Source organism: Grampus griseus, assembly GCF_964374135.1.
Source record: "Grampus griseus genome assembly, chromosome: 1".
In the NCBI taxonomy this organism is placed as follows: domain Eukaryota; kingdom Metazoa; phylum Chordata; class Mammalia; order Artiodactyla; family Delphinidae; genus Grampus; species Grampus griseus.
In genome coordinates this window covers 75,267,998-75,282,253 of record NC_139017.1, presented here as the reverse complement: position 1 = coordinate 75,282,253, position 14,256 = coordinate 75,267,998, and the positions used below count along the sequence as shown (strand labels likewise).

Here is a 14,256-nt window from a genome sequence, read left to right as displayed (position 1 = left end):
CATGGCTCTCACTGGTCGGGGAGCTCCCTAGGATAGCTGTCCTGTTCCCCTGTCTAAACTCCTCAGTGCCCTGTTTCCCCAGCCCCAATTCAGCAGGTTGTCAGATCCATTCTCCAAAGAAGGCCAAATGGAGAAATTGAGGCACAAAACAAAGTCTCAGACCTCTCTTGCTCCAGGATTCTCAGAATCAGTTTCTCTTGGGGTTGGGTTCACCATTGTTCTCAATCCTGTCAGGAGCCTTCAGGGTGTGTGGGAGGAGTGTCTGCCAGAGGAGGAGCAGCTGGGACTGAGTCATGGCCGGATGCTGAGGAGGGCGGTAGCTATCCCCAGATAGACTATAAAGAGGAGAAGGAACCAGCCCTGAAGTTCACAACAGCAGTGACAGCAACTGGAGAAGCAGGTTTCCAGAAGCCCAGCTCTTCAAATCAGATCTGCCTGAGAGGACCTACTTGGGTGGCCGCTGACCAGTCCTTGCCCCAGGATGGGGACCACGTCCAGAGCAGCCTTGGTCTTGGCCTGTTTAGCTGTTGCTTCTGCAGCCTCTAAGGGAGGTGAGTTGGGGTCAGAGCCAGCACTTGGAAAGGGGGCCTGGCCAGCATGGGCCTGGGGCCTGGGTCCAGCCATCCCAGATGGGTCACCACCAGCAAAAGGATGCCCCATTTGGCTGCCTTTTTCTGAGCAGGCCTGTGGTGAGCCTAGGCACTGGAGCCTTTAACCAGGGAGGGGAGCAGGGGTACAGAAAGAAAGGAGTTGCTAGAGATCGCTGCCAAGAAACACATATTGGAGTCAAACGGAGAACTGCGGGGATGGATGGATTCACAGAGTGAGGGGCCTGATGTATATGTGGCACCTATTAGCCAGAAGTGAGAAGAGGAGGAGCTCCCAGGCTGCTCAAAACCAGTCTACTGACCCAGAGAGCCTTGACTGGCTCCCTACCTGGTTAGGAGAAGAGAGGGCATCATCCATCTACAGGGGACCAGGCACAGCCACTCTCTAGCTCACACACACGTTATCTGCTTGGATGCCAAACAAAACATTACTGTGGGAAACTATTGCATGAGGGTCATAGATCTAATCTATCTGGAAGGCCCTGTCTTGTTCTTCCCAGGTCCTGGTCTTTTGTGACTGCAGATCAGCTACAGGTGATTACTTTCCCTGTGGCTTTCTCTTACATGCCTTTCTCTTTTCTAGTTGTGGCGCATAGGCTCCAGGGCACATGGGCTCTGTAGTTGTGGTGTGCAGGTTCCAGAATGCGTGGGCTCTCCATATTGCCTCAGGAGTCCTGAACCATCCCAGTTTCCCAGGTCCTAAATTGAGACCTGAACTAAGGGGGATCTGAGACTGGCTGAAGGGGAGGCACTTCAACTTCTGCGTGGGCTCCTTACCAGAAGGCCCAAAGATGTTTAAAGGGCCTGTGGTAGGCAGGAGGGTGGAGGAGATGGGCAGGTGAGGCTCCAGCCAGTTCAAGGTCTGGACTGTGGAGAGAGCCCAGAAGCTGTAAGGGAAAGACACTGACACAAGATTAAGGCCTTCCTCCCCAGCCCCATGTGTCACACTCCCTTTAGGCCTGGACTTGGGAGACCCAAGGCTTTGAGCATGGTAGAGGTGAGGCTGTCAGATTATCACACCCAATCGGCCTTGACCAGGTGTGTTTGGGGGGTGGCTTAGGGGACATGGGGCAGGAGCAGTACAGAGAGGCTTCTGGTGTCTTGGTCATCTTTTCTAAACTCTTAACCTCTACTGCCTCCCCTTCCCATGCTCAGGGCCAGGAAAGGGAAACCACCCCTGACTCACCCTTCTTCTTCCAGGCGGCAAGGCTTCAGGGCAGAGGGAGCTGGGGCCAGTGCACCTCACCCACCCCTTTCAAGAAGGTAAGAGTTTGGGGGAGTGGCATGAGATTGGGGTTCCAGGAGGAAATGTAGGCTCTGACCATCTCCCTTCTTGCCGGTAGTTGGCTATGCTGCACCCCCTTCCCCACCTCTGACCAGAGCTCTCCCCATGGATCACCCCGACACCTCTCAGCATAGCCCTCACTTTGAAGGACAGAGTGAAGGTAAGTCTCAGTTGCACCTCTAGGTTTCTAGTCTGACTTACTTCCTGATCTTCAGAATGGGAGGGGAAGAAGGAGTGGGCTACTTACACACTCCGCTTTCTGTAGTACAGCCATCTCCATCTCAGAAAGCCATCCCTGTCCAAGAGGAGCTGCCCCCTCCCCAACTCCCTGTGGAAAAGAAAGGTGAGTGCTTGCCCTTTCCCTCACTCCCACCCACTACATCTTGCTGACATCAGCCTGAGCCTTGCTCTTTTGTGTCCTCACCCCTATCTTGCAGGGGATCCACCTCTCCCTCAAGAGGCCGTCCCCCTACAAGAAGAGCTGTCCCCTCCCCAGGTCCCTATTGAACAGAAGGAAGGTAAGTGACTCCTTCCCCTCTTTACCCTCCTGCCTACCCGTGGCTGACAGCATGGGCTTTGGGGCTTCTGCCACTTACTAGCTGTGTAATAACCTTGGGTAAGTTACCTCTCTAAGCCTTAGTTTCTTTATTTGTAAAATTGGGGAAATACTACCTATTTTATAAAATTATAAGATTACATGACACAAAAGTAGCATTTATTTTCACTTCTCTATTGAGTTCCTTTTTTTTTTAAAGCATATGCTATTTCTTTTTTTTTTAATTTTATTTATTGATTGATTTTTGGGCTGCGTTGGGTCTTTGTTGCAGCACGCAGGATCTCTGTTGAGGCATGTGGGATCTTTCGTTGCGGCATGCAGGTTTCTCTCTAGTTGTGGCATGCGGGTTTTTTTCTCTTTTCTAGTTGTGGCGCATAGGCTCCAGGGCACATGGGCTCTGTAGTTGTGGTGCGCAGGTTCCAGAATGCGTGGGCTCTCTAGTTGAGGTGTGCGAGCTCAGTAGTTGTGGCATGCAGGTTTAGTTGCCCTGTGGCATGTGGGATCTTAGTTCCCTGACCAGGGATCGAACCCGCGTCCCCTGCATTGGAAGGCGGATTCTTTACCACTGGACCACCAGGAAAGTCCCTCTATTGAGTTACTTTTTTTATTTTATTTTTTTTAATTAATTAATTAATTTATTTATTTTATTTGAAGTGGGCCTCTCACTGTTGTGGCCTCTCCCATTGTGGAGCACAGGCTCCGGACGCGCAGGCTCAGCGGCCATGGCTCATGGGCCCAGCCGCTCCGCGGCATGTGGGATCTTCCCGGACCGGGGCACGAACCCGTGTCCGCTGCATCGGCAGGCAGACTCTCAACCGCTGCGCCACCAGGGAAGCCCTATTGAGTTACTTTTTATGAATGGGAACTGGCCTGTCTTCTAGAGATGCCCGTCCCAACATGAATGTTGTTTTACGCATCTCCTTCTACCCCAGTAGACCCATCTTTCCTTTATCAAGAGGAGATGACCTTCCAATCTAAGCAGAGAGTGAGTGAGTGACAGCTTTAGTCTGTTCATCCCCCAGCTTTAATGCTCAGACCCTGGTCGGGGTAGTGGGGTGGGGGAGCAGGTATTCTGAGCCTTGGGAAGCAGCAAAGGGAGCAGGCGTGATTCGGGGTCAGGGAGCTATAAGGGTGACACCTTTCATGACTCAGGTCTCTTCCTTTTGGTCAGTCATTCTGAAGTTAAGAGCCACGAATTCATTTGTCCCCTTTTCCTCTATATCCTCCCAACACATTCTCCTCAACCCCAACTTCTTTCAATCCTCCCAACTCAATCCAGCCTTTCTCTATCCCTCTGCATGTTCCCCCTTCCCACTCTGTTCTCCCCATTCTAGAAAAGCTGGCTCCCTTCATGGACCACAGCCCCCCAGAGCCTGAGTCTTCGAATCCAGCCCAGCGCTGCCAACAGGGCCGACACCAAGGTGGCTGGGGCCACCGGCTGGATGGCTTCCCCCCTGGGCGGCCTTCTCCGGACAATCTGGACCAGATCTGCCTTCCTAATCGTCAGCATGTGGTGTACGGCCCTTGGAACCTGCCACAGACTGGCTTTTCCCACCTTGTTCGTCAGGGTGAGACCCTCAATTTCCTGGAGACTGGATATTCCCGCTGCTGCCGCTGTCACAGCTACACAAACCGCTTGGACTGTGCGAAAGTCACGGTAAGGGTTGGGCTCTTGATCCTGGGGATGTCCTTTAACCCCCAGACAGTATGTGTGTGTTTCAAGGACTAGAGGCCTAGGCCTGGGTATGCAGGAACCTCAGGTCCCTTTCATTGGCCCTACCTTGGGCCTCCTCATTGTGCCAGAAGAGCAGAGGACAGCCTCTGCCTCTTTATTATCTGCATACCCAGGGTCCTTTTTGGAGTCTGGGAGGAAAACAGGTATGTGGAGAGTGGGCTACCAGGCTGATCTACTCCTCTTGCTCTAGTGGGAGGACGCAATGACCCGGTTCTGTGAGGCCGAGTTTTCTGTTAAGACCCGACCCCATTTGTGCTGCAAACGTCAGGGGGAGGCTCGATTCTCCTGCTTCCAAGACGAAGCTCCCCGGCCACACTACCAGCTCCAGGCCTGCCCCAGCCACCAGCCTGGTATTTCCTCGGGTCCTGAGCTGCCTTTTCCCCCTGGGCTACCCACACTGGACAATATCAAGAACATCTGCCACCTAAGACGCTTCTGCTGTGTGCCACGCAACCTCCCAGCTACTGACCCCATCCAAAGGCAGCTGCAGGCTCTGACCCAGCTGGAGGGGGAGTTCCAGCACTGCTGCCGGCAGGGGAACAACCACACCTGTACATGGAAGGCCGTAAGTGGGCATCCCAGCATCCTGAGAGCCTGTCTGCCTGCCCTCCTGTCTCTGACCTCTGATCCCACCAGCCTATTTGTCATCCATGTACCTACCCCCTGTGAGCATGTCTGCCCATTCATCTGCTTGTGAATGTCCGTGCATCCACTGTGTTCTTTGTCTGAGTTTGTTCATCGTGCACTTTCATCCTGCACTCCTGGCCTCGTCCACCCAATACCCTACACGTGTACCTGTCTGCCATCCATCTGTCCAGCTCTGGCCTCACCTGACCCTCTCTGTCTACCATTCCAGCACATCTCCTGTGGCCAGCTCCGAACCTCATCTGTTCTTCTACCCTTCCACCTTCCCAATCCCATACATCCACAGCTGCCTCCTTGCCCTCTGGTTCTTTGCCCTTCCCTTTTGGCACCTGGGGCTGAAAGTCCCTCATCTCATAGCGTAGGGCAGTGAGGGAAGCAGCGGGTCAGGAGGGCCAAGTGTCCAGGCTTCTGATTTTCCTTTCTCTGGCCCACAGTGGAAGGATACCCTTGATGGCTACTGTGATCAGGAAAAGGCTACAAATACCCACCACTACTCGTGTTGCCACTACCCTCCTAGCCCTGCCCGAGATGAGTGCTTTGCCCGGCAGGCTCCCTATCCCAACTATGACCGGGACATCTTGACCCTGGACCTCAGCCGAATCACCCCCAACTTCATGAGTCATCTCTGTGGAAATCAAAGGGTTTTCACCAAGCAGTGAGTCTTGCCCAGTTCTTCCCCAACTCTTTTCCCTTCTCCAAAACCTCCCTTTTGGGGCACCCTCTGGGGCACTCTTGGGAAAAGCAAAATCATGGTCTGCAAGCACCATTTTGATGCCTGGAGACACCCAAAGACCCTGACCCCTACCTGTTTCCCACCAACATAGTAAGCAGATTCCTGGGCTGATCCAGAAAGTGACTGCCCGCTGCTGTGACCTGCCGTTTCCAGAGCAGGCCTGCTGTGCTGAGGAGGAGGTGAGTGTGAGGGCAGGGGGTCATAGTCTCCAGGGGAACGCAGAGGAGGGGAGAGAGAGGGCTGGAACTGCAGGATACCCCTTCTTTTAGTACCTCAAACCAGCCCACAGAAATAATGAGGACTACTGGGGAGATCTTTTTTCTTGGTTCCAGGAGTCTTCACTCCTGACCTGACCTGCTCCCCATCTCTAAGTGCCTATTATGCCTTCTCTGGGCCTCTAGCTTCTGGCATTTCCAGATGTTCACATCTGTCCATCACAAGGAGTCTAGCTGTGGAAGGCAGCCTTGTACTCTCTCTGAGCCCCAGAAGGGATCTAGGGAGAGAGCAGTAGAAACTGAGGGAAGGGGGACTTCGGACATCCAAGTAACCAGGCCTGACCTCTGACAACCTTCCTCCCCTATCATGTCTGCTTTACTCCTTCATCAGAAATCAGCCTTTATTGATGACCTGTGTGGTCCCCGACGTAACTTCTGGCGAGACTCTGCCTTCTGCTGTAAACTGAGTCCTGGGGATGAACAGATCAACTGCTTCAACACTAATTATCTGAGGAATGTGGCTCTAGTGGCTGGAGACATTAGGGGTGCCAAGGACCAGAGGGAGCAGGGCCCAACTTGGGGAACAAATATCAGCCCCACCTCTGAGCCCAAGGAAGAGTGAGCCACCGCAGACAGAGCCTTGGAGGATCAGATTGGGGGACCCCATCCCACCCTCCTGGAATACTCGTTACAGTAAACACCTCTTGGATTTGGCCTCATTGTGTCTGTTGTCTCACACAAACACACCCTCCTAAGCCTGCCCGATTTTCTTCAGTGTCTGGCCCCTGAGGCCCACTGCCCCACCCCCACTAACTGAGCTGAAGTCTTTCCACAGGCTTTGTCGGGACCAAAACTAAATGGTTTAACTTCAGTATTTGTCATCTTGAATTTATTCACACATTTAAAAGGAATGTCACTTTGTTAGCTGGCTATCAGGATTCAGAAGTGAAAAAGATATGATTCATGTCTTTGGTGAGCCCCCGAAATGCACAGTCCTGCCTGACACTTTTAATCTTCACTCTGATCCGTGGAGTCCGTGTGTTTATTCATTCCGTGTACATTGATTGAACCGTCGACGTGCACCGTGCTAGACTGCGGGATACACATTCGGAAACCATACAGTTCCTTCCTTCAGGTTGCTCACATTCCAGGAACCTAGCAGGTGTGATTAGTGTTGTGGTACAGGGCTGCCAGAGCGCCAGTATGCTCAGAGCACTTGATAACCGGGCCAGAGCTGGGAGTAGGGCTGGGGGCAGTAGGGGTGCACCAGGGAAGGCCTCTGCAGGGGTGAGGTCGGAGCTTCTCCAGGAGAAGTAGAGGGTACAAGAGGCAGGTACGGACCAGGCGAAGGGGCGACTCATGCAGAAGCACAAAGGCTGAAAGGACCTGACGGTGGTTGTTCCTCCCAGATGAGTCTGGAAAGATGAGCAGGAGCTCATCACGAATGACTCATCTGCCCGGCTTAAAGGGCCTCTTGGCACCTCTGCCCGCTAGGCACCGGCCCGCTAGGGCACCGGTGGTTTCAAGCAGAATATGTGTTCACATTTGCCTTTTAGGATGTCTAGTCGGCAGCCAGCCAGGCAGGAACCTGGGAGGCCAGTTCGGACAGTGTCGTGCCAATGCCTGAGGGGAGGGCGCCGTAGCACCCAGACCGGAGCTTGACCACAGGGTGGCGGGACCCTGCGGCCCTTCGAGGTTGACCACAGGAAACCGGAGCCTCCAGGCTGGAGCTGAAAGAACTGGAATGAAGGCTTAGTCCCGTGGGACCCGTCCTCTGTGATTCTGCTGCCTGGACGACTTTACAGAAAGCAGGACGTCCCCGGCCCAGCTTATGGAGGAAGAGGGTGAAATAGGGACTGCCGTCCTTCCCCAGCCGGGGACTAGATAAGCCCCAGCAGCTCTAAAACTGACACCCGCCATTCCCTCCGCTCCTCCACCGCCTTTTATTTATTTACTTACACTTTGCCCGCATAGCAGTTTTTAACCCATCAGCGTCTTAGCAGCTCCTTCGCCTGTCCGTCAGCACGAGGGCCAATGAGCGGGCGAGAGACACTCCGTGCCCCGCCCCTGCGACTGCAACCCGGCCAGCGCGGGCCTGCTCGACCCCGGCCGCGCGCTCGGGTAGCGCTCTCGTAGGGCGTCAGCTTCTATGCGCGGACGTCTGGGCCCATTCTTTTTTTTTTTTTTTTTTTTCTCGGTAGGCGGGCCTCTCACTGTTGTGGCCTCTCCCGTTGCGTTGCGGAGCACAGGCTCCGGACGCGCAGGCTCAGCGGCCATGGCTCACGGGCCTAGCCGCTCCGCGGCACGTGGGATCCTTCCGGACCGGGGCACGAACCTGTGTCCCCTGCATCGGCAGGCGGACTCTCAACCACTGTGCCACCAGGGAAGCCCTGGGCCCATTCTGATCGCCTCTGGGCGTCAGAGACCGGGCTGGCAGAGGCAGGGTCGTCCGCCCTCGGTGTACTGGTCCAAACCAGCTCGCGGGGCGGAGCCCCGGCCGGTGGACGGACGGGCGGGCAGCTCCGCCGGCAGAGGCACCACTAACGGGCTCTGTCCCTCCAGGAGCTTCCCGGAGATGCATTCTTACTGCATTTGCAAAGCGCCCCGCCAAGTCTGGAGAGGGAGTCCGAGACGAGTTGGACCACAGTCCCAGCCCCGAGGAGTTGACAGTCTACCGGGGAGGAGAGGAAGGAAACCAGGAAAGCAATAGTAAGCAGCTATCATGAAAGAATATCAAGTGCTAAATAGATATAAGCATCAAGAACTGAGTTAAAAGAAGTAATTATCTGTAGGAATCGGGGTACTGTTAAATGGAGGAGGTGGCTTTCCACAGAGCCCCGAAGCATGGATAGGATTGCTGTTAGTTACCATATGGTGAACCTGTTAACACTTATGGCAGTTCGTTGTATAGAAAAACTTAAAATATATTAAATTCAATACAGTGTTGTATGTCAATTATATCTCAATAAAACTGGAGGAAAAAAATAAGTAAAATAAAATGTACTAAGTTCAGATAAAGGAGTCAGAGACCCTAACTACTTGGAGGGGCCGGGGAAAGCTTTATGGAGGGATGCAAGCTTGAGTAGGATTTTGCTGGAAGGGAAAGGGAGGATGAACAAAGCACTGGGTGTATGCAAAGTTCAGCTAAAGTAAACAGAGTGTATGTTTGTGTTAAACAGAGTGCTAAGTATTCTGGCTATAAAGAATATTAAAAAATCGTCCTCAAGGATTTTTAGCTCTATGGAGACCTGAATATCTAATGATAGATATTCTCAGGATTCTTCGGGAGCCACCTAGCCTGGCTTTCAGGTAGGTCTTCTGGAGGAGGAAATAAAGCAGGAAGTGTGGTTGGTATATTTGAAGAGCCACTAAGTAGTAAAAATACTGTGGGGGAGTAGCTAGGCATGAGGTTGGAAATTTCAGGCTTTCTGGAAGATCTTGAAGCACTATAGAAGTCATGCCAACTTGGGGATAAGCACCTATAAAGGGTTGCAAAAGAAAAGTGATGTGAACAAATTTATTTTTAAAAAAGATAACATTAGATGGACAGACAAGTGGATAGGAGTAGATGAGCTGGAGAGAGGGTAGAGACCCGAACCTGTTCAGAGGTTGAAATTGTAATTCTTCAATATCAATAAAACTGAGAAACTCTGATATCCAGAACTTTGTTAATGGTAGAGAGGATGAAAAGGGAAGGGACATCTTTTAAAGACATTTAGGAGATGGGATTGACAGAAGCTGTTCGCTACAGGAGATGTCTAGGAAGACTCCCAAGTTTGAGGTTTGGGTAAGGATATGCAGGGTGAGGAGCAAGTTTTACAGGACGATGATGAGTGTTCAGTTTTGGAGTCCTCAGTAGTCAGTGTCCTTAGTGAAAAGCACCTTCAGGAGGAAGATGTCAAAAGCCAAATTCTAGGGAATTGATTGTGAATGGGAGGTGAAAAAGAGGAGGCAGCATGTGTAGCCTGCTCTTTGAATGTCCTTCTAAACACGACACTTGGAAGTCCCTTAGGTAGCACAGGTTCAGCTTGTTCAAAAATGAATTCCTCTGGATATATGGGGAGATGTGAAAAAGAAAATGTAGCAATAAGTGACCTGTAGAATCTGGGTGGTGGGCATATGGGTGTTCACTATTCAATCTGTCAACCTTTTTCTTCATTTTTGACATGAGCTTATCATCTCTACCCTCCAACTATCCCTACCCCTGTGAACCCCATCTCAATAAACAGAACCACCATCTACTCAGTTATTTAGGCAACAGACCTGGGAGTGTCATTTAATTAGTCCCTCTCCTTCTCCCTTCTATTCCAATCAGTCACCAAATCTCCTAAATATCTCTTACATCCAGCAACAATGGAGTTGCACCTTATACCAAGGTTAGGTTCTAAAGTCAGTACATAAGGCAAAAGTTACATAGTCAACATAACTTTTGGAAATCCCTTAAATCACTCATAAAATACAGCAGTCATGGGACTTCCCTGGCGGTCCAGTGGTTAAGACTTGGCACTTCCACTGCAGGGGGCACAGGTTGAATCCCTGGTTGGGGAACTAAGATTCCTCATGCTGCACCGTGGGGCCAAAAGTTAAAAAAAAAAAAAAAATACAGCAGCCATGGTTTTGTGTGCACAACTCTGTAAACAAAATGTATGTGCAAGTATGTATGTATAAGCCAGTGTATAGTAATGTACAGTATATAATAGGTTATACAATATAACATTAAAGTATTTTCAACTACATACAAAAATGAGATAGCGCTCTCTCCAGCTGCAGGACACGTGGAAGCACAGAGCCTGAGGCCAACACTGCCAGGACCTCAGCGGGAGAGGAGGGTCTCTGCTCTTGTATTTCAATAAACCTGTTGATGTTAAAAAAAAAAAAAAAAAAGTTAAATGTACACAGGGCACAAGGATGCTGCATTTCTCACCTCTTCACTGCCTCTACCCTAATCCAAGCTTCCATCAACCCCCAGGATTATTGAAACAGCTTCCCAACTAGTCTCCTGGCTCCTTCCCCAGAGCCTGTCCAATCCATGCCCTACACTCCAGGCAGATTGACCTGCTGACTGATTTGAGCAGGTCACTTTGCTGCTTTAAAACCCCTCAATGACATCCCACTGGTCCCTTAGGACAACGTTTAAAACACCCCCATATGGCTGCCCCAGCCTTCTGCCATCTGGCCTCTGCCCAGTCTCTGGACTTCATGTCACACACACCTCTTTCCTCTTGTTCTCTAAGCCCTGTCAGAATTGGGCTTTCTGTTCCTCAGGTTCACCATACTCTTTTGTGCTTCAGGGACTTTCCCATGCTGCTCTGTCCGCATAGAACTCTCTTACCCCCTCTGCTCAACTGGTTAACAAACACTTCTTATCTACTCAACGAACCATCCACCTCAACCCCCCAATACTTTGTTCTTGCTAAATTTTATTATTTTAAACTTCTTAATTTATCTTTATTTTTTGGCCACGCAGCATGCGGGATCCCCGACCAGGGATCAGACTCGTGTCCCCTGCATTGGAAGCATGGAGTCTTAACTGCTGGACTGCCAGGGAAATCCCCTTGCTGAATTTTAAATTTAGAAAAAAACATTGTGAAAAATAATCCACATATTTAAAATGCACTAAACATAAATGTATATTTCAATGGATTATTATAAAATGAACCCCCCCTGCAACAGCAACCCAGTTCAAGAAAAAGGACATTGCCTTCACCCCAGAAATCCCCCATAATACTGCTTGCTGGTCATAGACTCCTTCAACCCTCCCAAAGTAACCACTGTTCTACTGTCCTGATATTTATCGTAACCACTTACTTGCTTTTTCTTTATTGTTTTACCACCTAAATATGAATCCTAAAAACAATCATTTAGGTTTTCAAAAAACCTTTATTGGGATATAATTCACATACCATACAATTCACCCAATTAAAGTACAATGCAATGGTTTTCAATATATTCCATTATTAACTTTTTAAGATTGTGGTAAAATATATAAACATGAATTTTGTCATTTTAACCATTTTTGAGTGTACAATTCAGTGCCATTAATTACATTCACAATGTTGTGCAAACATCACTACCATATAATTTCCAAAACATTTTTATCACCCCAAATAGAAACTCTGTGACCATTAAGCAATTACGCCCCATTTCCACCTCTCCGCAGCCCCTGGTAACAGATGTATGGGAAGTCCCCCATACATCTGTTGATGGACACTTCAGTTGTTTCCATCTTTTGGCTGTTGTGAATAATGCACAATCATTTAATTTTGCCCATTTTTTAATTTTATGAGAATGGAACAGGACAGAATATATTCTTTGTTATGTCTGGCTTTTAAAGCATGCATTCGGGGCTTCCCTGGTGGCACAGTGGTTGAGAATCGCCTGCCAAAGCAGGGGACACGGGTTCGATCCCTGGTCCGAGAAGATCCCACATGTCGCGGAGCAACTAAGCCTGAGCACCACAACTACTGAGCCTGCTCTCTAGAGCCCGCGTGCCACGACTACTGAAGCCCCTGCGCCTAGAGGCCGTGATCCGCAGCAACAGAAGCCACCGCGATGAGAAGCCACTGCACGGGCTTAGTTGCTCTGCGACCCCCCAGCCTGCCGCCAGCCGCCCCGAGAGCACGATGGTGGCGGCCCACCTGTTCCAGAAGTGTTGCCTGGTCCAGAGAATCCTGGAGGCCTGGGAAGCCAGTGACCACACACAGGCAGTGGGTGGCATGAGGCACGGGAACATGGGGCACCTCACCTGATCGCCAACACGGTGGTGCAGAACCTGGAGGGGGGCCCCATGCAGACCCAGCTCAGCGAGGTCATCCGAGGGCTCCCCTGGGACTGCCGCGGGCGCTGGGAGAGCTTTGCGGAGGAGACGCTGGTGGAGGCCAACCGCAGGAACGCGGTGGACCTGGTTAGCACCCGCCATCTTCACCCCTCAAGTGAGGAAGAGGACGTGGGGGGCATTTTCCCTAATGAGCTGGCCCTTCAGCAGGCTTTCTCCGGGTACCAGGTCCAGCAGATGACAGCCACCTTCGTGGACCAGTTTGGCTTCAGCAACGAGGAGTTTGCTGAGCAGGATAACAGCGTCAACGCCCCATTTGACAGGATCGTGGAGATCAACTTCAGCGTCGACAGCCCCGGTGCCGCTCTGTTTGAGGCCTGCTGCAGTGACCACATCCAGCCCTTCGACAAGGACGACGACCTCTGGGAGGACGTCCGTGTGGCCCAAGTGACCAGAGCCAGGTTCGGGGGCCCTCATGCTTCAGAGAGCTGCCGGAAGGACAGCCCGGAGCGCCGAGGCCAGGGCAGGGAGGAGAGCTCGAGAGCAGATGGGGACACGGCTCGGGCGGGCGGGCGCCCCTTGGGCTGCCGCCCAGAAGGAAGGTCCTCGTGTTAGGGTGGCTCAGAAGCAGGTGCCCCGTGGACGGTGTTTGATGAGCCGGAGAATTCCATGGCCTCGGGCCCAGCCCCGGTAGTGGCGATGGGCGTGGGTTCCAGTGTGTGGGTGGCCAGCTCCTCCAGTGCCTTGGCTCCAGAGGAGAAAGGCTGGGCCAAGTTCGCTGGCTTCCAGCCTTTCTGCTGCTCTGAGTCAGGGCCCAGGTGCAGCTCCCCAGTGGAGAGAGGTCATGGCGATGCCCAGGGTGGCCTGAACCAGGGCCCAGAGAGAACCCTTGGCCCGGCCACTCCGGGTGCCTGGAACACATGTGTTACCAGGAAGGCGCCCCTGGTGGCCTCCAGGAGCCGTGAGGACAAGCTGATGGCGGCTGTTGCCTCGGAGGCTGTTAGTGTGGGTCCTGGTCAGGAGGCCGCCCCCCGCCGCCCGTGTCAGTCCCCAGGTGTGGGCGGGAGTGTTGTGGACAGACGTGGCCTGCAAGGTGTCCAGGGAAGGGCCCTGGGCCCGTGTGGCCCACAGAGTGGGCTGAGTGTGCCACCAGCACGCCTCCAGACCTGGCCTCCCTTGCACCTGTGGAAGTGACCTCTGCCCCAGTCGTGGCCGTCCTTCCCGAGGCTGCCATGGCGGCCACCACAGTACTGAGCAACACCGGCCCCTCCCTGGCCACCCTGGCAGTCTCTCCTATGCTGGCTGTGGCCGTCACCACTGCAGCCCCAGCTGGCCCAGCTGTCTCCATGGCGGCCGCCCTAGGGATGGTGACAAAGGACAGGCAGACAGACGGGCCGCTGCCTGCAGGAGCTGCCTTAAGTGGCCTCATGTGATGCTGCTGCTGCCACCCAGCTTTGGCGCCCCAGCCAAGAAAACTACCTGGTGACGCATTTCGTGTTTTTAAATTAAATTAAATTTAATTTAAAAATAAATGCTGCATTGGTAAAGCTGGCAGTTGGAACCAGTCGGACAGCCCAGCCTGCATTTCTCCTGCCTGACTCCGGGTGGGCCTCGAGGGTCCAGCCCCACGCACAGCAATAAGGCCTCAGACAGGGGCTCTGCCTGCGGGGGCCGTGACTCCAGACGCCGCAAGGACCGAGGTCT

The 14,256-nt window shown here is 52.3% G+C and overlaps 1 protein-coding gene and 1 pseudogene across 2 annotated transcripts; both read left to right on the top strand.

The window, feature by feature from the left end:
* Positions 1 to 381: 381 nt before the first annotated feature.
* ECM1 (extracellular matrix protein 1) lies at positions 382 to 6,492 on the top strand. The gene is made up of 10 exons (XM_082652415.1): positions 382 to 551; positions 1,809 to 1,871; positions 1,952 to 2,053; positions 2,159 to 2,236; positions 2,331 to 2,411; positions 3,784 to 4,106; positions 4,375 to 4,749; positions 5,264 to 5,484; positions 5,654 to 5,741; positions 6,169 to 6,492. Exons 1-10 carry the CDS (start codon positions 482 to 484, stop codon positions 6,397 to 6,399), a joined length of 1,632 nt encoding a protein of 543 aa, XP_082508541.1. The 5' UTR covers positions 382 to 481; the 3' UTR covers positions 6,400 to 6,492.
* A 1,319-nt stretch (positions 6,493 to 7,811) lies between these two features.
* Positions 7,812 to 13,985, top strand: LOC309826443 (serine/threonine-protein phosphatase 6 regulatory subunit 2-like; annotated as a pseudogene). Its single transcript has 2 exons — positions 7,812 to 7,898; positions 12,284 to 13,985. The product of its transcript is annotated as a serine/threonine-protein phosphatase 6 regulatory subunit 2-like (transcript).
* The last annotated feature ends 271 nt before the right edge of the window (positions 13,986 to 14,256 follow it).